Raw genomic sequence first — 21,325 nt, 5'->3', positions numbered from 1 at the left:
TTAGAGTATTCAAAGCTGCTTCTCTCAGGAGTCTGTGTAGACTACAGATCATTCTGGAGAGACACAATTTCTTTTTCCCTTCTAAATCTGTTCCAAACCCAACCAGGTCCATAGGAAAATTCATGGTAGTGTGGTTATGTACTGCAGGGCACTCAGCTTAGAGGGCTGCTGAGTCTCTGGCTTCCTGACACTGTTTCTGACTGTATTTTTCTCCAGTGCCCACTTCTTGAAGGATGCAAAGCCTGGGAGATATCTCTGGCAGCACCAGCCCCTTGCCGTGATTGCCACAAGGAGTCACATTCTGTACCTCTGCCTTGCAGAGATGCCTGGGGGAAGTGGATTTTGTTTTGCCAGATGGCACACTTGCTATTACAACAACAAGCCCAAATGTTTGTGGTCTGTAGGTGTAAAGAGAAGCCATTAGATGGAGTGGGAAGGGATGATGAGTCCTTGGCTGAAGCTCTGGCTGTCTGCTGAGCCTGTGAGAGCAGTGGTGGGAGAAGTGATGTGAGGGAACATAGCAGCTAAACCCCAACCCCAATGGCAGTCCTGGCTCTCCCTTTTGGCTGGAAAGACAGTGGAAAATCCTGCTCAGTACAAGGGATAAGGCAGAAAAGTGAGAAGGTAAATATCTCTCTCCCTCACTCCCTGCAGAGGAAGGACAAAGCTCCTGAACAACCTGGTGTAGGCAAGGAGATGTAATTGGGGCCCAGGCCTGGTCTGGGATCTCACAGGGCAAATCTTGTAGTTGCTCCTCAGCCTGCATGGGAATAAATCTATTCCTCTCAGGGAGAAAAACTGGATCAGCTTGTTAAAGTCAACTTGACTTTTCAAATCAAGCTTGAAATCGCTAAAGATCACCACACTGTTCTCATTGTGATGTCCTGAAGATGCACCCAAGAAGAGTCAGGGGAACCCTTGGAGCATTGATTGCCCCTGCACGGGGCCCCAAGGTGTCTCAGCAGAGCACAGCAGCCCCTCCCCTGCCAGCAAGGAACCCCCAGCCCTCACAGTGCTACATGAACCCTGGGCATGGGCATCTCTGGCTGCCCAGTGCCTCTGGCATCTCCAGAACTGCATTTACATCTTCAGCATCTCATTGTGGCCTCTCAAAATGCCTCCAGCCCCTTCTGTTGCTTCAGAAGCCCCTCCTGTGCTGTTCCCTGATGGTCCCCTGCCTTCTCCCATCCCTGCACCCATCCCCTGTCACTGTCAGGTGAGCTGAGCTCAGCTGGTGTGTGTCAGAGGATGACTCCAGGCTGATTTCTCACCTTCCCACATCAGTTGTGGCCATGGTGCCTTTTTAGGCAGGGAGAAGCAATGATTGAGAGAAGCATGACAAGAAGGCAGCTCCTTCCCACTGGCTTCACTGATACCACCAGGATGTTACTGAGCAGGCAAAAAGAGGAATTCAAGGTGCCTGATTTGCTGCTGCAGCAACAGTATCTGTGGAGGAAAATGAAAGGTTTGTCAGGATTTATGGCACAGGGAGTGCTATGGTGAAACTGAGAACAAACCAATCAATTTTTGAAAGCAGGTGCCCTTCATCTGCTGCTGTTGCAGAGGCTCTGAGCAGTGGGTGGCTTTTTCCCCCATGGCAGCTGACCAGCACAAAGTTGGGCAGTGACAGAGTTGGGGGTTTTGAGGAGCAAAAGAGGCATTGAGAGGCCATGCCCATAATCCACCCTTACAGGTAACCACAGGAAGCAAGAAAAATCTATCTGCTTTGAGGATCTGCTGTGGGTTCTCATGCTCATTTTTCATGTACCTTGTGTGGGGCTGGCAGTGGCTCAGGGGAGAGGCAGGAACACAAGGGACCCTTGGTCTGCCACAGGCGCATCCTCCACCACTCAGAGGCTTTCACCCGCATCGTCCCCTAAGCAGATTTGCTTCAAAATCATGGAAGTCTTAAGAATGCCCACCGTTTCCTTCTGCTAACAAATGTGCTTGGTGTCCCTTTATCAGAAGTGCCTCTGGGGTTGCTCACGCTGGCAGTGCCCCTGTGAGTCAGTCAGGGTTGGTGCACTCGGCTGCTGGCACGGCTGGGCTGGCTCTGTCCGGGCTCCGTTCGCTCCTGTCAGGTAATCACGGGCTGGAGCTGCTCTGCACAGCTGTTGGAGGGGGTTTCACAGTCCGAGGGGGCAGCTGGAGCTGTTGGGGGTGGTTTTGTGATTTTACCACCATGCCCCATCCCCACTGCTGCCCACAGAGCGAGCGCTGCCCTCGCCCCAGCCGGAGGAGCTGCGTGTGACTCACCGGCTCTGCGTGCTCCAAGGAGCCTCCCGAGTCTGGAGCTCAGGGCTGAGAAAAGACACCCTTCCTGTTTGTAATGACATCCATTGCAAACAATGTCCTGACTTTGTTTTTCTGTTCGGGGCAGTCTCTGAAATCTTCCCTTCCCTTGGGTGCCCCAGCACAGCCCGTGCAGCCAGCCTGCCAGGGAGGGGAGCCATTCTTCTGTGATGTTTGCTGAGAAAGCAATGAAGGAGTTAAATTGCTTATTTAATAATCAGAAAGTGCCATGTAAGTCCTTGTTATTACTTAAGCAGACATCCATGCCTGCTGGGGGCACCATGAAGGTGCAGGAGGAGCTGGCTGGGACACACAGACGGGCTCTGTCTGGCTCCTGTGTGGAGTTAATTCATGGATTTGAATGTTTACATGACCAGCTGCTCTCTGTGATTAAAGGCAGCAAATTAAGTAATGCCAGAGGAGATTATCATCTGCAATAAAGTCCTTGATTTGATAAGGAAGATGCTAATACAGGGGAGTGATGGCTCTGAACTCACTGCCTGTCAGGGACCTGTGTTGTGCTGGAGAGCTGGGTCTGTCTAGGAATCCTCCTGGTGCCAGGCTGTCAGGTGCTTGCAGCTGCAGGGCAGCCCACCCTGTCTTTGGGACTGTGCAGCCATTTAAGTGTCCCAGAAGGAGCTGGAGGTTGGGTTTGAGCTGGGTGCTGGCAGGATTTCTGTACAATAGGCATGGAATTACCACAGCCAAGCACCATCAGTGCTCTGGATCATCTGCCAGGCAGACAGGACACACAGGGATGCTCCCTGGCTCCTGTCAGGGTGTCCCATGCTCAGATATCAGAGGTCTGGCATCATCTGCAGTAGGGTGGCAAAAAGGTGTGGTCTGCAGAGGAGCTGGCACTGTCACTTCTTTGTACCTCCAGGAAATGTTGTAGCCCTGGAGTGCCACCAGGTAACCCTGTCCCTGCAGAGCCCTGGGAGGAGCTGGGATCCCTCAGGAGCACCACACGTGGTGGCAATGGCAGAGCTGCCTTGGGCATGAGAAGATTGGGCAGGGAGGGAAGGGACTTTGCAGGAAGGGAGGGTGGAATGTCAGCCTGGAGTTGTCCTGCTCCAGCTGGCCCTTGCTTTGTTTCAGCCATTAACCCTCTGCAGCTGCAGGGAAGGGAAATGTGGCCCGGGATGCAGAACGATGAGGGAATTTCTCAGGCTGGTGGTAACAGGAGATTTTTTTGTGTGTGATCACCCAGGCATGCCCCTCATCTTTGTGTGAAGGGAGATTTCTCGCTCTGAATGAACCGTCAGTCCGTGTGAACCCAGTGCTGCCCTTGGTGCTGCCTGTGCACTCTTGTGATGGGGACACCGTGCTTCAGGGCTTTGGTGCATTCCCTGCCTTCCCTTCTCCCATGCCAGGGTGCCCTTGTGCTCTCAGTCCTTGGTTTGGATGCTGGTTTTCCCTCATCTGCTCCAGGCACTCCCTTTAACTTGTAGCCACATGTGCCATTCACAACAAAAATGTGCCGGGCCCCTGTTCTGTCAGCACAGCAGGGCTGGGGTGCCAGCCATGGCACCTTTCCATGGTCCTGGCCCTGCCACCCACTTCCCATGAACTGTTCCTGCATGTTACTGCCTCCTGCTTGTCTCTTAACACTTCCTAATTTGCAGAGTGGCATTGACACCTTCATTTATTTTTTGTTTATTTAAAACACCTGGATGGTGACAGGTGCTAAGGAAGGGTCCAAGTACAATTCAAATCTGGGTAAGCAGGTTGCAAACAAAACCACTGTGAGATAAATAGACATGCCTGGGAATTTTATGGTGAGCTGTCTGACAGTGCCTGGTGTAATGTAATTTTCTGTGTTCTGTCTCGGCAATAAAAACTTCACGGTGTCTGATATGACTCCATTTAGCTTTAATGCTGTCTGAGGTATGCCATTAGAAAAATGTGGCTTATATAATCGGGTTTGAATTCTAAATGCTTGTTTTTTGAAATGGGAGACAAAAAGTAATAGAAGGCAAGGGGAAGATGTGAGGTTCAGAAGCATCAATATTTGCTCATATGTTCCATATTGGTCTGAGATATCCCCTGTGCCTAGGTTGTGCCTGCTGGCTGAAGTAAAACCAGCATGATGCTCTCTTTTGGGTTTTGAAACTTAGTCTTTTGCAGTCTTTCTGCAGATCAGGAATAGCTCTCTTGGCAGTGAGGTAGGAAAGGGTGTCATTAAAAGACAGAATGTAATTGAGCAAAAAGAGATTGAAAACTGATGGCAGGCCCAAGGTCTCATGTCTTTCAGATCCCTGGAGGAATCAAGGAGAAATTGTTTATCACAATTTCTTTTTTCTTTTTAATTTCTGATCCAGAACCTCTAAAAGAGCAGATACCTGTCATGCCCAGTTAGGCTTTTTTCTTCCTGGGTTCCAAAGCATTCCCACTGTTATGAAGAGATGTTCGTGTTTTAAGCCTTACTTTACCTCTGTGGAGGTGTGTCATTATTGGGATTTCTCAGTGTGCCCTATTGCAGAGAGTCTTGTTAATTTTGGTCCTCCAAGTGCTCAGGAATGGAGTATTGGTACACAGGAATTGGAGTATGGCAGTGCTTGTCAGCATCTGTGCTGGAGCACGTCCCATGCAGCCACACAGAGCCAGCAAGGACTCATTAGGAGACTTGGTCTTAGACCGGGGTGATGACATTGTTATGGGACACACTGCAGCAGATGTTGGCCAGCAGCTGCAAGTTGAGGCCTCTGCTTTCATTTCTCTGGTGTCAGATTGGAAAGGGTCATTGGCACTGTTTGTGGTCCGGGGATTTTCTCTCTCACATCAGCACTGTTGCTTTGCTGATGATGGTCTTTGTCTGGGGCAGTGAATGGGGCTACTTTGATTTGCTTTGTTTTCTGCTTTGGTTTGGAGGGTGTCATTGTCATTCTAGCAACAGAGAATTGGGGAACTTCTCTCCTGTGTGTAACATGTTGCTTCAAGGGTGCTCTGGCATGAGGGACTGCAGGGTTTCTCTCTCTTCTCTTAGTCAGTTCTGCAGTTGGACTGTGAGTCTCCATAGAGCCTTGGAGACAAGCCCTGCCAACTCCAGGGAGAGGTTTCTGGGAGGATCTCAGATGGAATTGAGCTTCTCTGGTAGATTTGTGGTTTTGCTGTGCATGGTGTGGGGAGAGGACTGATGCCACATGGGAGCAGTAAGCTCTGAGAAGTGCATTGGTCCCATCATTGATACCAGCAAATATTTGTGCTTGAAATGGAAGAACAAGTGAGGGCTGTGAGGGAAATGTGTTCAGTGGTGCTTCAGTACTGCTGTCTGCACAGAGGCAGCAGAGGAATAGCTCTTGTGGTTTTCCCTGTGGAAAAGGCCCTGGATATGGGGGTACTTGGCACTGTCCTCCCTTGAGGGATGCTGAGAGTCTCATCAGGACCCTCTGAGGACACTGCAGTCCCAGAGCCATCCTGGCAGCAGAGACAGGGCTGTTCTGTCCAGGGCTGAGCTCATCAGAGATCCATGCCACAGCAATCTAGAGCGGTCTGAGCAGCCACAGTGGTTTGGAGAGAAGCAAAAGCACCAACTGGCTGAGGAGGCTTGGGATGGGTCACACACAGCTCCACAGCCTCTGGGACTTTTGCTTCTTAAGGAGAGCTACCTTTGGGTCTCAGAGGTGCAGTGGTTGATAAACCCTGTGCATGAGGAGGAAAGGTGCTTCCCTATACCCCTCTCCTTAATTAGGCATTACCTTAATTAGGCAATCTCACTGCTGGGCAGCTCTTCCTCTGCTGGGGTGACTGGCTGTGGCTGCAGCTGGAAGTGGTATGCTGTTTCTCAACATCTCTGTTATAAATTTTAATGGCATTTTTGGTGACTTCCGAGCAGTCTTGTAGCACCATTCATTTATATAATTACATAATGCCTCAGCCACGTGTCTGAGGGTGGAGAGTAAACCACCTCTGAACTACCAAACACTATAAAAACCTGGCAAGTGGAAAAGCCATATGTGCATCTAATACAGAGACTGCACGCTCGACAAAAGCAGTCGGGGAGAGGAAACTGAGAGTGACACTTGCCTCAGAACACACCATGTTGCTTTTTGCCTATATGGACAATTTCTCCTTCTTAGGATGTAACCAGATTAACCTTGCTATTATTGTCTGCCAGGGTGCTGAGTCAGTGGTGTTCCTGTGCCTGTGGAAATGTCAGCTGTAGGGAACAGGAAGGGCATGGGTTTCTGCAGTGGTGGGGGTCCTCAGATTAGCTGAGTTGGAGTGCTGGGGTGCAGCTGTGGGAATTCTTGCCTACAGTTTCCAAATGCATCTGTTCTAGGCATGAGGAATCTCCTCCATCTGTGCAGTTTTACTTACTACTTTAACATTGACTTCTTGAGGTTTTGCCTGCCCTACTTCCAACCTCCCGTCTCAAATCTCTGGTTCCCTCTCCTCTGCATTTCACCTCAATGGATTTCCTGCTGGGTAAAATACACATCCTCCTCTTCCTTCCCATTCCCTCCCTTCTCCCACTGCTGGCAGTTTTCCAATATAGCAACCTTGACCTTTTCTCCAATTCCTTCCATTTCCTCCTCTTCAGCTAACCCTGTTGGTGAACTCTGCCCGTTTTCCTCTCCTCCATCCTCCAAAGGCTGGCCATGCATCCTGCTGGATATGTTGTCACTTCTTTCCTTGCTGACTGCAGTTCTGGCCTCCTTTATGTGTGCCTCTGTGCAGGAAGCTGATAGGAGTTTGGCTGAAGCTTTTTTTCTTTTTTGTGAACCACATGAAATCAGTGGGAATGAAGCACCAACCCCTTTAAAAATGCTGACTGTGTGTCTGGGAAGTGCCTTCCCTGGGGGTGCAGCTGCACAAGAAGCTCTGCCTGCAGTGATGAACATGAAGCCACCCTTAGCCATGTGTGTATTTTGCTGGGTGCATCCCAAAGCTGCAGAGATTGCATTGCTGCCAAATATTGCACCCCCAAAGACTGGGGATGTTGGTGAGATCCTTGCTTGCTCCCCCACCTTCTTCACAGGTGTTTGACCTTTTGTAGCACCAGCCTGGCATGGTGGGGAGCTCTCTGTGGCCTGGGGCAATGGCTCAATGGCATGGCCATGGTTCACTCAGCATTGCTGATGATGGCACTCAGCAATTTGGAGATCTCTTTCTGCTGGCTGGGGCTTTTGACTTCTAAGGATCAAGGATCATGCCTATTTTAGAAATGAAGCAATCTGTCACTTTGACTGCAAGTTTTGAATCTATCTCTTTTGCTGCATTTCTCATTCTTTAAAGTTATTTTTCCCTCCATCAGTCAAATTCTCTGCCTGTGTTCAGGGGCCACTCAGTTGAGTGCCTTTGTCTGAGAAGGAAGGTGACCCTGTGACTGCTTTTTGTGTGATATAATATATCCAGTGTATCACTGTGTTTGCAAGAATGCTTTTATCTTGTCAGTATGGTGATTGGTTAAGTATGATCAAGCTCTTTAGAAAAAACATTTCTCTCTAATCATTTTTGTTTCATTTGTATTCTGTAATAATTTTGAGAGTGATTGTGATCATGGAAGTGCTTTGTAGCTCATTAGTGCCTTCAGTTATGTGAGGAGAAGCTGCTGCTGTCTTTCATATGGGAGACCTCGTGATCTACTCTAGTTTGGCCAAGAAACTGTATTTAAAATGTTGTCAGCAGCAATATCCAGCAGAATTCCTTTCAACTTTGCTATATTACTCCCAACTCCAAAGAGATATTAGATGTTAGACCTTTGTTTGGCATTTCCTGTGCTAGTTCTGAAGAGGGCCATGGGAGAAGATCCATATCAAGTATGACCACAAACTCCTGAATATTCTTCTTTCTTTTGTCATGGAGCTGCTCATTTATGGAAAGAAGGCATCTTTCATGATGAAGCCAGAGTAGTTATGAGTGCATTGGTGTCTCTGACCTCTGTGGGAAGCTGATTCTGGGAGGACTGTGTTGCATTTACCAGCCCTGTGAGAAATTTGTGCCCCATTTTGCAGCTGTAGACTGGCTGGATCCAGTCCCTCGTGCTCCCCTCAGCCTCTGGCTTTTCTGTCTGATGTTATGGATGGGGTGGCTGAGGATGTGTCCCCAGGTGGCCAAGCTGTAACACTCTGCCCCTAGGTCCAGAACCATGCCCGTACTGTGTGTGCCTCTGCTTTTTCAGGCTGTTAAATAACCTTAGAGAATTTCTGTGGGGTTAGTAAGTCTAACCTTCCTTTTCTGTGATGCCACCCCTCTGCAAAGGAACTTTGTGTATCACCTGCAGCTCAGTTCATGAAGGTTGTTATTATGTGTGAATGGCTGTTGGTCATGGCATGGGTTAGGCACAGATCTGTGGCCAGGGCTTGAAAGGCTCTGTGCTTTTTGTCTGTAGCCTAATGGATTAGCCCAACTTTTCCTTTTTAACATGCCACAAATGCTTTTAGGAGTAAAAAGGCTCCTACAACTTAAAACATTTGGAAGAATGAGAGCTGAGAAAGTGCCCCATCCATTGGTTCTCCTTTGCTGTAAAAGTGGTGAGGCCCTGGCACAGGCTGCCCAGAGAAGCTGTGGATGCTCCATCCCTGGAAGTGTTCAAGGCCAGGCTGGGTGGGACTTTAGGCAGCCTCATTTAGTGGAAGGTTCCCTGCCCATGGCAGGGGCTTGGAACTAGAGGATCTTTAGGGTCTCTTCCAACCCAAACCATTCTGTGTTTCTATTATTCTGTGATTCTTCTGGCACAACTAACTTGCTGGCCTTGGCATGGAAGGCAAAGTGATGAGACAAAGCATAAAAATGCTGTGTTTTTAAACCAGGGAAGAGGTGAATGGAGTGCCTCGTGTGTTGTGTGTGAAAGCATTCCTGTGATGGTGCTACATGCTGCTCTGCCATCCCAATTTGCTTTCAGAGGTCCCCAAGTATAATAATTCTTTGTGTTTCCTAAAGGATGTGAAGGCTAAATACAAGTTTGGTCAATGATTTCATTGTTGATTTCTCCTGGAGTTACAAAGCAATGCGAAAATATTAGGACAGGCAGGGTGCATCTCACTGAATAAAGATATTGTGTCTCTCATAATTCAAGCTGGATGCCTGTAGAAAAAGGAAAGCCCTATGAAAAATGCTTACAAGGCTGGTTGGACAGTAGAAATCTTTTGTAAAATGTAATTTCGGCATCGTTCCCACTGGAATCCTTCATGCAGGAGGACTGGCCAGCATTTTGGAAACAAACCCAGCCAACATTAGGTTTGGACATCTGCTTGTTTTAAGGTTGCTTTCACAATTTTCTCTGTAGCTGAAGATGGGTACTTGATGTCAATGTGGAAGCACTGCCAGAGAAGCAATGAAGTTATGCCAACTGTTTCTTTCATGAGCACAGCTTCTTAGAAATGACTGTTTGATGCTGGAAAATCTTCTTGTTTGCATTGCTCCCATGTTTAGAAGGATGAGTACTGTTTGATCTTGTCCTTGTGGAAAGCTATCCTAAATTAACAAAAAACGTTTCTTGAATCAATTTAGATTTAAACCAGAGTGATCTCCTGCCTGAACACATCTAGACTGAGTGCTGGTACTTAAATAGTGTCAAATCAAGTGACTTGTGAGGAAGGAGTAGTGGTCTCTGAAGGTGGCTGAGGGGATTAAATTTGAGACAAGCTAGTGGTCAAATTTTCTGAATCTTTTATTTATCCTTACTTAAATCCCCCAGAGGGGAGTTAACACATATCTTACGTGATTTCCACAGGGACCAGCTCGCATGGCATCTGACCTTGCGCCTTCCCCTGCAGCAGGGTATGTCCCCGTGGGGCAGAAGCCAGAGGCTGTGGTGCATGCTATGAAGGTAAGGCTGTGTGGGGCACTGGGGTGTCAGAGCTGGGCATTGCCCCTGCTTGTGGCAACAGCTGAGCACAGAAATTGATACACAGGCAGGATGTTGGTAACCAGCACCTGTATCATGATGAATAAGCACTGCTTCTTCAAACAGTTGCAGAGCTAAGCAAGATGATGCACAGCTATTTTTTGGGGGTTGGAAGCCTCCAATAAAAGCTGCTGATGCTGAAGGTGTTGGTTGCCCTTTGTTTTCATCAGCCCTGTGTAAACTGGGACGCTGGGGTGACAGTGGTGACCAAAATGCTGTTTTAAAAAGGGACACAAAACCTGCATTTCCTCATATATTTTGTTACTGAAAATCCTGCAGCAGTCTTCAAAGGAGAAAGATTTTATTTTATGAAAATATACAACAAACAGTGTAGGCTGTGCATCATCAGTAGGGATTAAGTCAGGACCATTGACAGTGGGACCATGGGAGACTGGTAGGTGAGTTAAAGGAGGAAACTTGTGATTTCACAGCAGCCTTCAGGTTCTAGTGACCATCCATTAGCAGAAAAAGTGTAATTCCCCAGTGCTACATGTTTAACTAGTTAAGCAAGATACTTCTGTGCTTCTTTCTAAAGCAGAAATCCTTTACAAGGTGCAATAGGGATGGCTGGGAAGTCCCTTAACTAAATTAGTCTTTGGTTGAAATATAGCGATTTATAGATTTGGATTTGCTGAAGCATTTTGTACAGGGTTAAAGAGATTACATCAATTCAAAGGAGAATTCCTGCATGGCTGCTCTGGAGCTCAGATCCCTATGGTCCTAGCTGGAAAAAAGGTCCAGCAGTGGCATCACCAGCTTGGATTATCTTAGACCTGGAGACAGATGCTTACAAAGCTCTTTGCTTTGTACCTTTCCGCATCTGACACATAAATAAATGGCACAGATTTGCTTGTAGTTGTGATCCACAAATTCCTAAATTTTATAATTTTTAGTGTTTCTATCTTAGTATATCATGCCTGTCCAGGGTCTCTTGGCTCCAGGACAGATATTGTGATGGTGGTGGTGATGGTAAAACCAACAAATGTCAGGAGAAGCAGTAGTAGTGTGGCTGGCAAGGATATTGGTTCCACTGGGCAGTTGCCAGATCCCAGGAGGATTTGAATTAATGCCACTATTTCTCAAGTAGCTATTAAAGGCAAGACAAGTTTGATTTCATTTGGATCTAATTAGAATTTAAATTATAAATGATCCTTCAAAGTGAAAATCTTGATTTTTCAGCTTTCTTGAGACTTTATACATCTAAATTGTATAACTCCTATTGATTGATTGTATAACTCCTTAAGAGGAGGATATCCAGCATGGCCAAGGATTAAGAAATACCTTTAGCACAGTTTTTGCTTGTTCCCAAAGGAGCTGACCACACAAGTGGCAGTTCACTTGCTGCCATATATTTGTCCTGTGTTTTCCAACAAGTTTCTTCTTTGCTTGTTGTGAGTGGCGCTGTGCTATGAGAAAGCTCCATCCTGTACTATGCTGCAGTGTGCTTGTGGGTGACATTTCTCCTCTGTGTGTATAGATATATACATATATTTATATATATATACATACTGATGGATCTGCTGAACTGTTGCCTTGCAGAATGTTGCAAACCCATGGGAACCTTTGTTTTTCTCTCACTTTGCATTGATTTGTCTTTGATTGCATTTGATCATCAAAGCTCTGATGCAGTCCAGACTACTGCTGTTGGCTTTTTCTTCCCAGTCGGTGGAGTTCATACCTTTCTGCTCCTCTCTTCATTGCTTTTGGCAAGGTGGTGGCGAGGGATAGTATTAAGCAGAGCTGGTAGTGTTTTTAAATTACAAGATCAAATACTTCTAAATTGATTATGATCATATTCTGGGGAGCAATTAGTTTCCTATTTGCTTTAGGAATTGCAGGACTGAATTTCTCACTAAGGGCAAGAAACATAAATGGTTTTAAGATATGATTTGATAAGTATATGAAAAGGATTGAAAATTAATAAGGAAGATTCACGGAAGCTGGAAATTAAGTTTGGAAAGTCTGGTGCAATGATTCATTTAAAGGAATTGAAAGGAACTTGGATGGTTGTTTGCACATATTAGTAATCCCTCTGCTTCAGAGCTTTGTGGATTCCTAGGAAGGGCTAGAAGAAATTCAGGAGAAATTCTCCTCTTTGCCATCATAGTTTGGCTGGTGAGGTGCACTTGTCTGTCTCCAAAACCCTGGAATCTGCTATGGCTTGAGTCAGGGAGCAGGTGACACAGCAGTCACATCTCATGGGGCATGAATGATCCCCCCGATGTGTTCTGCTCACTCACTTGAGGTTGAAAATGTTCTCACATCTGAGGTGAGGAGGAAATTCCCCTGTAGGCCAGTGTGGCACAGAGGGATGAGGAGGTGTCTGTTTTTCCATCCTGTGGCCCATTTCCAGGGATCATCTGCAAACTGAAAGCCTGAGGAATCTGGTCATGGTCTCAATCTCTCCTCTCCCTTGTGGCACAGTTAAATAGTTGGTAGGTGCTGGTCTCCAGCTGCAGACCTATTTTGGCCATGCCCTGCTGCAGCAGATGGATAGGTGTTACTTGCCCCCTGCAGAACTGGGCAGCTTTTCCAGTGGCAGCCCCTGCACGTGGGAAGGTGGATGCAGCTGCTGCCTTGCACCCTCACCTCCTGTGGCACAGATCATGGCTCTCTCTTGAGAAGAGAGCAGCTTACAGATGAGACTTTGTGCTTTGGCTTTGTACCACAGCAGATATTGGAAGAGGCACTGCTTGGTTGAGAAAGGGAGTGCTTATGGCTCAGCAGGCCAGCTCCTTACTGCAAGAACAGGCAAGGAGAGATGGAAAGGGGACAATGATCAAGGGGATGGAGCACCTCTCCTGTGAAGAAAGGCTGAGGGTGTTTGGGTTGGAAAAGAGAAGGCTCCAGAGGCACCCTGTAGCACCTTCCAGTCCTGTAAAGGGGGCTCATAAAAAAGAGGGAGAGGGACTTTTATGTCACATAGTGACAGGACAAGAGGCAGTGGTTTTAAACTGAAAGAAGGCAGGTTTAGATTATCTGTGGGGAAGGAATTCTTTACTGTGAGAGTGGTGAGGCCCTGGCACAGGTTGCCCAGAGAAGCTGTGAATGCTCCATCCCTGGAAGTGTTCAGGGCCAGACTGGATGGGGATCTGAGCAAACTGCTCTAATGGATGGCATCCATGCCAAACCATTCTATTATTCCATGATTCTGTGCAGTTCTGCTCCACTTGTCTTGTGGAACACCTGCATGCAAGCCTGTCCACCAGTGATGAGGCTGCAAGGATGTGGCTCCCAGCAAAAGCCACTGAGGGACTGTCCACTCCACATGGATCTGCAGGGCCTCTGTCTGCCCCCACATACATAATATCCCCTGGGCTTTTTCCTTGGGATTTTCTACCAGCTAAATTCTATCTGTGTGGCTGAAGTACTGCCTGCAATTTAGCACAGGTTCTTCCTTGAGCATGTTTAGGATTTTCTTTATTTTTCCTTCTGAAATAGTTTTGTTTGTTTGCACCTACTAAATAAGGAGCAAGATGACAGGTTGGCACTCCTAACAGCTGTTTTTGCTAACAAGAATAAAAGGTACATATGCTACAGCTCACTATCTCACTGAACATCAAAGCACTTTTCTTAGGAGCTGAGCAAACCTGCTAAAGACGTGGGGAGGTGATGAGGAGACAAATGTAGAAGAATGACATTTAGCCTGTAGCCCAGCTGCCCCCACAGCAGCAGCCTGGACCTTTTCCATGCACTCTGAGCCGTCAAGCAGGTGATCATCACTCCCACTAATTGTGGACAAGACGGGATTTGGCTTTCCAAAACTTGGGAAAAATCCTAGCTGGGCATAGGGACTGTTCCCTTGCTGAAGCGGGATGTTTCCCAGTGCTGTGTCCAGCTGACTTATGAAGCAACAAAATTAGTGAGGTTTGCACAATTTGGGAAGTATCCCTCAATTTCAGCGTGCTTTGTGTTGCAGAAACGAATACCTCAATTTTCAGGTTCCCTTCCAAAGCTTTACTACTGCCGTTCAGACTCTTTACTACTGTCATTCAGACTCTTTAGTGGTGATTTTTAGATTGAATATTTGTTTTTAACATATATTTGGCCATATGGGGTCAGTACAGCAAGTCAGAAGGGATGTGGCATCAGGTGACTTTGAGGTGACACTGCCTGGCTCACAGACATCAGTGTGGTCTCAAAGAACACTGAGGTGTTCCTCAGTTTATTCATCAGCAGGGAAAATGCCAGAGAAGCCAGCATGCCCACTGAGAGCTAGGTCAGAGTTGTTTTTGGGGAGTAACTTCCCTGTGCAGGAGAGCAGCATTTCCCACTCCAGCCCCATGCCTGAGCAGGGCAGGCTGCTCTCACTGCTGGCATTTTACCCAGGGAGATCACAAAGGGAGATCACCAAGGGCTGCTGTGTCAGCAAAGGGCCCAGTGCTGTCAGTGCAGCGTGATGAAAAGCAAAAAGCAGGGGATGGCATGAGCCCCTTAGAGCCTGGGGTGCATTTGTGTGTTTCCTTCAGGCTCCTGGGCTGAGGGGTGGCAGAAAGCACAGGAGGACACACCCCAGGTTCCTAGACCCTCACTGAATGCACAGTCCTTGAACTTTACTGATCCAGAGATAGCTGATGTGGAGGCATGTTTGTATTCCCCAGTGCTGTAACTGGAGGAACATTAACCTGCTCCTTCTAAACAGCTGAGGAGGCATCTGGCAGGGTCTGAGAATAGCTGGGGCTGGGTCAGCACTAAGGAAAGGCCTTCCTGTCTTTCTTCAGGAGGTTATTCCACTCTTCAGAGTGTATTTTCTGCCAACATGCCTTTCCTGGATAGGCTGTTGCATTTTATCACTATGAATCCCATTTTCCCATACCCAAGATGCTAACACATCTTTACCAAGTGCCTAGCCAGACATGGGTTGAGCCTGGGAAGCAGGATGATTTCCAGGGTAAATGAGATTCAGAAATGAAATACAAACATAACTTCCATCTGATCATCTTTCAGCTCCAGCTCTGGCTGGGTAACACTATTAAAAGACATTTCCACTGAAGGAAATAATATGCTGTGCCACCTTTTCACACCTCCTGGGCTAAGGAATGTGGGTTTAGTTTGAGCACAAGTTGTAGAAAAACAGTTTATTTTAGTCCTCTGAGACTCCTGTGCCTGCAGGATGGATGGCAGTGGGGAGCAGAGGCTGGGGCTGATGAGATCTTTAACCAACCCACCCCGTGGCTTCCTTGACTCTTGCCCTGTGGCCACAGGCAGGCTGTGCTCCCTGCCAGGCTGTGCTCCTGCAGGCTGTGCAGCCAGCTCTGCAAGCACACAGGCTCCAGACAGGCAAGTTCAATGTGTGAGTCCAGCTGGATCAATAATTAATTCCCTCCTCTTTAGCAGAAAATAGATGCTCTCTTTGTCAGCACGTACATGCTTTTTGCATCTCTCTTGCCCTTCCTCTCTTAGAATGGATGTGGATAATTCCTGTCTGTGCAGAGACTGGTCCCAAGTAGGCTGCAGGCCCTAGGAGAATGACCTATTTTTATTTGTAACTCATTTGGAGTGCAGCAGGATTGCTGTGCTGAGGCAGACCTGGGGATAATCTTCCCTGGTATCCCATTTTGTGGAGCAGCCAGTGCTGTTCATCCCTCAGCAAAGGCTGAATCCCATCCTAGCATGGCTCTGTACCTCCCTGGGGTGTGTAGGAATATTTATTCACACAACTACACCTTGTTCACCTTCCTGTGTGTGTGGATGCACAATGGTGAATGAGAGCACGTGGTGTTTGATAATGTTGGGTGGTTGCAGGATCTCTGCCCTGCACACTGAGCTGACCACCTGGCTCAGCAGTGGTGAAGCTCTGGGTGAGGAGTGTGTTATGAGTGTGTAAATCAGCACAGAGGCAAGAATAAAACCTGGGGGCTCCTGTGCTGTGCCCACCTTGTGGGATGTGCCTGTCTGGAGGAACTGTCAGAATGCATGGGATGTGACAGAGGGGTATCCCTGGGGTCAGTGCTTCCAGCTGGAAAAGAAGGCTGCCTTTAGCTCCAGGCTAAAGTCTCCTTTTGTGATCAAGGGACCACAGCTGGGCACCTTCTCCCTGAAGGAGCTCTGTGAGGATGGCCAGGACAGTGGGGTGTGGCAGGGCAGGGCTGGCTCCCACTTGAGCTGCTCTGGAGGTTTGGGGTGTGGGCAGCACATGGTGAGGGACAGCAATCATGCTTGTTGGGGTGCTGCCTGGAAGGTGGGACTACCAGCAGCCCTCCTGGGAGAGAGGCACTTGTGGGCACAAGCCACGCTGCCAATGGTCCCCAGGACTGGCAGCAGCCACTCCATGGAGGTGGGGGGACAGAGGCAGGACATGGCTGGGGGACAGGGAGGACAGAGGTGCCCAGCTTGATGTTACATTTGTCTTTGCTTGTCTTGAGGCTTTGTGAATCCTGCCAATTTAAATACTTGTTAATTATGTTCTTAGGGACACACATAACTGTTTGAGGATCATAATGGTTTTGCAATGCTGTTTTTTTCTAGGTCCTTGAGGTCCATGAAAATTTGGACAGGCAAATGCAAGACAACTATGAAGAAGACCTAAGTGAAAAGGAGAAGGCAATTGTTCGTGAAATGTGCAATGTAAGAACTCCTCCCAGCAGCTCTTGGGGTTCCTTTTGTGGTCTTAAAAGTATGGAGGAACAGGGATTTGCTGCATGTAAGCCTTGTGAGGTCCATAGGCACAAGGGAAGAATGTATGCTCTGCTGACCACAGTTTTGGGTAATCTGAGTGCCTTGTTCACTGCACAGAGCAGCCTTTGCTCAATAGATAGTTCCCACTTTGCTGCCTCCCTGCCTAGGAGAGCCCTGTTGGCAATTGTCTTCAACTGTGCCCTTAAGGACTCACTTTGGGTTAAGCAACAATTGCTTGCCTTGTTTGAAGCTGTACAGCTTGAACAGGTTTGAGTCCAAACCATGTGGTAATGTCAGAGGGAGAATCTTGTCTGGAGCCATTGAACAGCATCATGATGTGTGGGGTGCTTTAACTCTGCTGATGCTTTGGGCAACCACACTGTTAACTGAGCTGGCCACATCCCATATGGTGAGTGCTGTGCCCTGCTGTGGCTGCTGCCATGGCACCTTGGCCATGCTCTGGCTTTGAACACAAAGTTTGAGATTTCTGCTGGAACACAGCCTGAGCCCCCTGTCCCCTGCAGCTGGGGATGTGCTGTTCAATTGCCCAGAGTAGGGAGGAGAATGCCTATGAGCCTTCTTTTTTTTTAGGTCCACATAAGAGGTGGGTCCAGGTGGCATCATTTAGTGCCTTCCAGCAGTTGAGAGAGGCCTGATGCTCTGTTTAAATTCTGAAACCCACCTTAACCCTAAAAGGAGGTGTGAACATGAGTGCACCTTGTCGAGCTGAATCAATGTGAGCATCTCCTATAAGGAAAGCAAAGAGTAAATTAAAGCCTCCTTTTTAGGATATTTTGTCTGCTTAATTTCCCTTGTAGCTATGCTGAGGGAAAGGTAAAATACTGTAACTTCATCCTCCCAAACTGACTCATCTCTATTTGTCTATCATCAGCTGTTTTCTTTTTAAATATTCATTCCATGTAGATTCAAGGCAGCTATAAAGTTTTGTGCAGTTTATTTTTTATTTAAATAGTGGCCCTAGAGTGATAAAATGTATGTTTTTAGAAAGTCGTGTATATATAATTTTAATCATTATCTTTTTCATTATCTTTTCTGTTCATGGTAGCATCTTCTCTCTAAGCATGGCAGGGTTGACCTACCATTGAACTTACGTTCTGAATCTAGTGTATTTGTTTTGTACTATTACCCCAGGCAAAAACGGTTCTAATTTCAGGAGGGATTAATTAGAAAAATGCATCAATGGTTTCTTTCCTTGGAAACTGGTGCAAAGATGCCATCCAGTGTCCCTGCTGAGAACTGCAGCCCAGCTCTAGGAAAGGGCTGGTTTTGGCTTTCAGACTGCAATTAAAACAATATTGCTATTCCTCAGTGGCTTTGCTGTTGGACTTTTTTTAAATTTTAATTCCTGTCTTTCTCTCCTCAAACCCTTTATTTTTTCTTGCAGGTTGTCTGGCGAAAGCTGGGTGATGCTGCGAGCTCCAAACCCTCCATCAGGCAACATCTGTCAGGAAACCAGTTCAAGGGTCCCTTGTAGGAACACTGTCCTGGCAACTGGAAGTGATGGATTCTGTGAAGACTAAAGAGGCAGAGCTCAGTGTTTCTGGCTGCCTGTTCTTTGGGAGTTGGGGTTGAGGTTTTTCAGGGTTTCTTTGTTTCTTTTTTTTTTTTTTTCCAACTTTTTTTTTTTTTTTTTTTTTTTTTTTTTTTTTTTTTGTAACAATAGTGTAAATATGGCAGCTAAAGGCCTGATTTCCAGGCTGTGGTGCTCTGGAGCTACTGTTCACCGGGTAACCATCCAATAATGCCAGACTTGCATCATTTTTATTGTAGTTCAAACCTGCTTTGTTGTAATGGTCTGTTTGTAGAATTAACTAACTCAAGAGAATTTCTAAGAGGAACAAGAAGAACCCTTAACCAGCGGAGAAGTCACCATTTGTATTGCTCCTGTCCACCTGCTTGTCTGTGATTCGTAGCCGGGTTAGTGGCTCCAGGCAGCCAAGGAAAATGCAATTCAAATTCCTTGGCTTACTGCCTGCCAAGTTCATGGGCTGCTGACACTTTTTTTGGAGGTCCTTGTTTTGAAGAATGACATGCAACTGTTTTCACAAAGCTCTGTGTAAAATACTGAGTGGCAAGCTAAAAACACTTGTACTGCCCCACATTGTATGGTGGTACTCGTCACACAAGTGTTCATAAAGGCTAAGACTCCATGTCAGGTGGTAATGAACAATTTTTCATGATCAAATGACACAAGATTTCTACAGATGTAATGTGAATGAAGTCACTTAGCCACACAACAGTATTCCCTACAAAATGGCAACACTTTTCTTGTAAAGCTTTCACTATGAAATAATTCAGCAGAAACTGCTATCCTGACAGTGCTTATGGCTTTCACAGGATCTTCAAAAGCAGCTCATCTTTCACATAGGAAGATTTGGGGTGGGTTTTTTTAATGTTCTTGCTGGATCCCTCACCTATAATGGTTCCTGTGTAAAGTAACCAAACAACAACCTTGCAGAGCTGAATAAAAACTCCATAAATGCAGGCTGTCAGGTGAGACTACTTCCTGCCATTCAAGCTTTATTTTTATTAATGAACCAAAACAAGTGGGTTTTGCTTCTTCAAATGGTTGTATATAAAACAATGGGACTTATATTTTGCTATTGTGGAGTAGCTGCCTGTGTAGTTGTAAGAATTTGACTCCCTCCTTTTCCAAGTTGTCACAGCAGCTGTCCCTGTATTTCATTAGCTGTTCTTTCCCAATAGTCCAAGGAAGTGGGGCTTCGTTATTAGAACTCATTGGTGTAAAATAACTTTAAAGACAGGCATGTGAAAAGATCAAAGCCTCCTCTTCAAAAGTTGCATTGATTTTAGTGATTAGTTATAGGATGTAATGACCTCAAACACCATTAATTTCTTTTTATTCCCTACAAGAATCAGTCAGAGCTACAGACAGCTGTATTAGGACAGGTTCTTCCTCTAAATTAATTTGTTCTACCAGTTGAGTTCTTGACTTGTGGTATTGTGTTACATGGAGCACTGATACAATACCAAGGAACCTATGTTATTTATTATGAATTGGTCCCGTGGTGTACAATAAACTACAGCTGCCTGGCTGAAGAATTTGCAGTGTCAGAGCTGAAACCTGTAACCAGTAAAAAACTAGAGAAGGAATACAACCAAAATACAAAATAACCAGTAAGAGTAAGCACCACTTCATTATTCATTGCAGAAATAGAAATGTAACAGTTGAGTAGGTTATTTAAAAATAACCAAGAACCACCCCCAAAACACAAGTGCATACTCTCACTCACACACCCACCAGTAGATTATTTCCTACTATTGCTCAGTCAGTGAACACTGAGCTAGATAGCTCTCAGTCTAATAGTATTTACATCCCATGGAGTCTGGAAAAATGCATTCTAGAGTCTGACTGTCTCCTTTAAGCATCTTTAGAGGATTCTGGATTTCCTCCTCCTTGCTTTTTATTTTGACCTCCAGTTTCTAGTCACCATCGGTTGGTGATTATTTGTCTTCCTCCTGTACAATTTATACATTGAGATTTCTGTGACAGAAAAGGTGATGTAAAGCAGAGCATCATTATTCCTTAACATCTGAAGCCAAAACGAGGGTTACTTTAGTGTATCTGCTTGAAAGCCCATTTTAACTTTGGTGGCATCTGATTGCTGGATTAAGCAGAGAGTTGAAGTATATTTGGAACAAGGTGGACTTGTGTCAGTGAATTTAAACTAAAGCAACACAAAGTGTTGCCAGCACTTGGAGAGAGTTAACTGTGTTCATGACATGCTTGCTATTTAAGGGGTATATGAGGCTTTTAGCAGGTCCTCTCACTAGACAAGAGCTATACTCATCAGATTACTAGTCTCACCACTATGTAATTCCCACTCAAATATTCCCTGCTCTCAAATCTCTCTCAAAATCTATTCATTGACTTCAAGCAAAGCTTGTTTGTTCCACCTGCAGATCTCACCTACAAGGGAAACAGTGCTGCAGTTGAGTTCGATTAGCCCTGCAAATCCTGAAGAGCCACTTTATAGGGTAGCCAGCAGTTCAGCTGAACAAACTTCATACTCATAGGGTACTGCCCTTTTTCAGATTTTATTTATCATCTTCAATGTAAGATGCACATCACTGATTTTGCAGAAGAACATGGCACTGCTGTACCTTGCTGTGTTACTGTTTGGGGGTTTTTAGGCCTGCCAATCTTCATACTTATTGCATTTGAGCTATAAAATGTCTTCCTGGGGTGAAATGATGCTCAATGACTTTACAGGATGACTTGGGTGCTGAATTTTCAGCTGTCTAAATAGAAATTTTATATGCATATTTAAATTCACTTACCTATGCGCTCAGTATTCAGTGAAAACTACCTGAGGAGTTTTGTACATGAAGTTGGAGGGGAGCATCCCTTGCAATAGTGGCCATTAAATTCATATATTTGGGGCAATAGCCCAAGATAATTTCTTCAAGATTGAAGCCCTGGGTTCTGCAATCCTCTGGCAAAGAAAGCATCCACTGTTTACAAATGGACTTTGCTTGCTTAAGGAAAGTAAAATCACATCCTTGACTTTTGTTGGAGTG

General features: G+C 46.2%; 1 protein-coding gene across 1 annotated transcript in view; it reads left to right on the top strand.

Annotated features, from left to right (window-relative positions):
* CCDC85C (coiled-coil domain containing 85C) overlaps positions 1–18,413 on the top strand; it is a 108,787-nt gene extending 90,374 nt beyond the window's left edge. The window contains exons 4-6 of the mRNA XM_058026075.1: positions 9,971–10,066; positions 16,613–16,711; positions 18,168–18,413. Of these exons, the coding sequence (XP_057882058.1) occupies positions 9,971–10,066; positions 16,613–16,711; positions 18,168–18,257 (285 nt within the window). The 3' untranslated portion in view covers positions 18,258–18,413. The remainder of the gene's footprint in view (positions 1–9,970; positions 10,067–16,612; positions 16,712–18,167) is intronic.
* The last annotated feature ends 2,912 nt before the right edge of the window (positions 18,414–21,325 follow it).

This window comes from Melospiza georgiana, chromosome 6 (genome assembly GCF_028018845.1).
Source record: "Melospiza georgiana isolate bMelGeo1 chromosome 6, bMelGeo1.pri, whole genome shotgun sequence".
NCBI lineage: Eukaryota > Metazoa > Chordata > Aves > Passeriformes > Passerellidae > Melospiza > Melospiza georgiana.
Note: the sequence above shows the minus strand (reverse complement) of the source record. Positions and strands in the feature narration are given on the sequence as shown.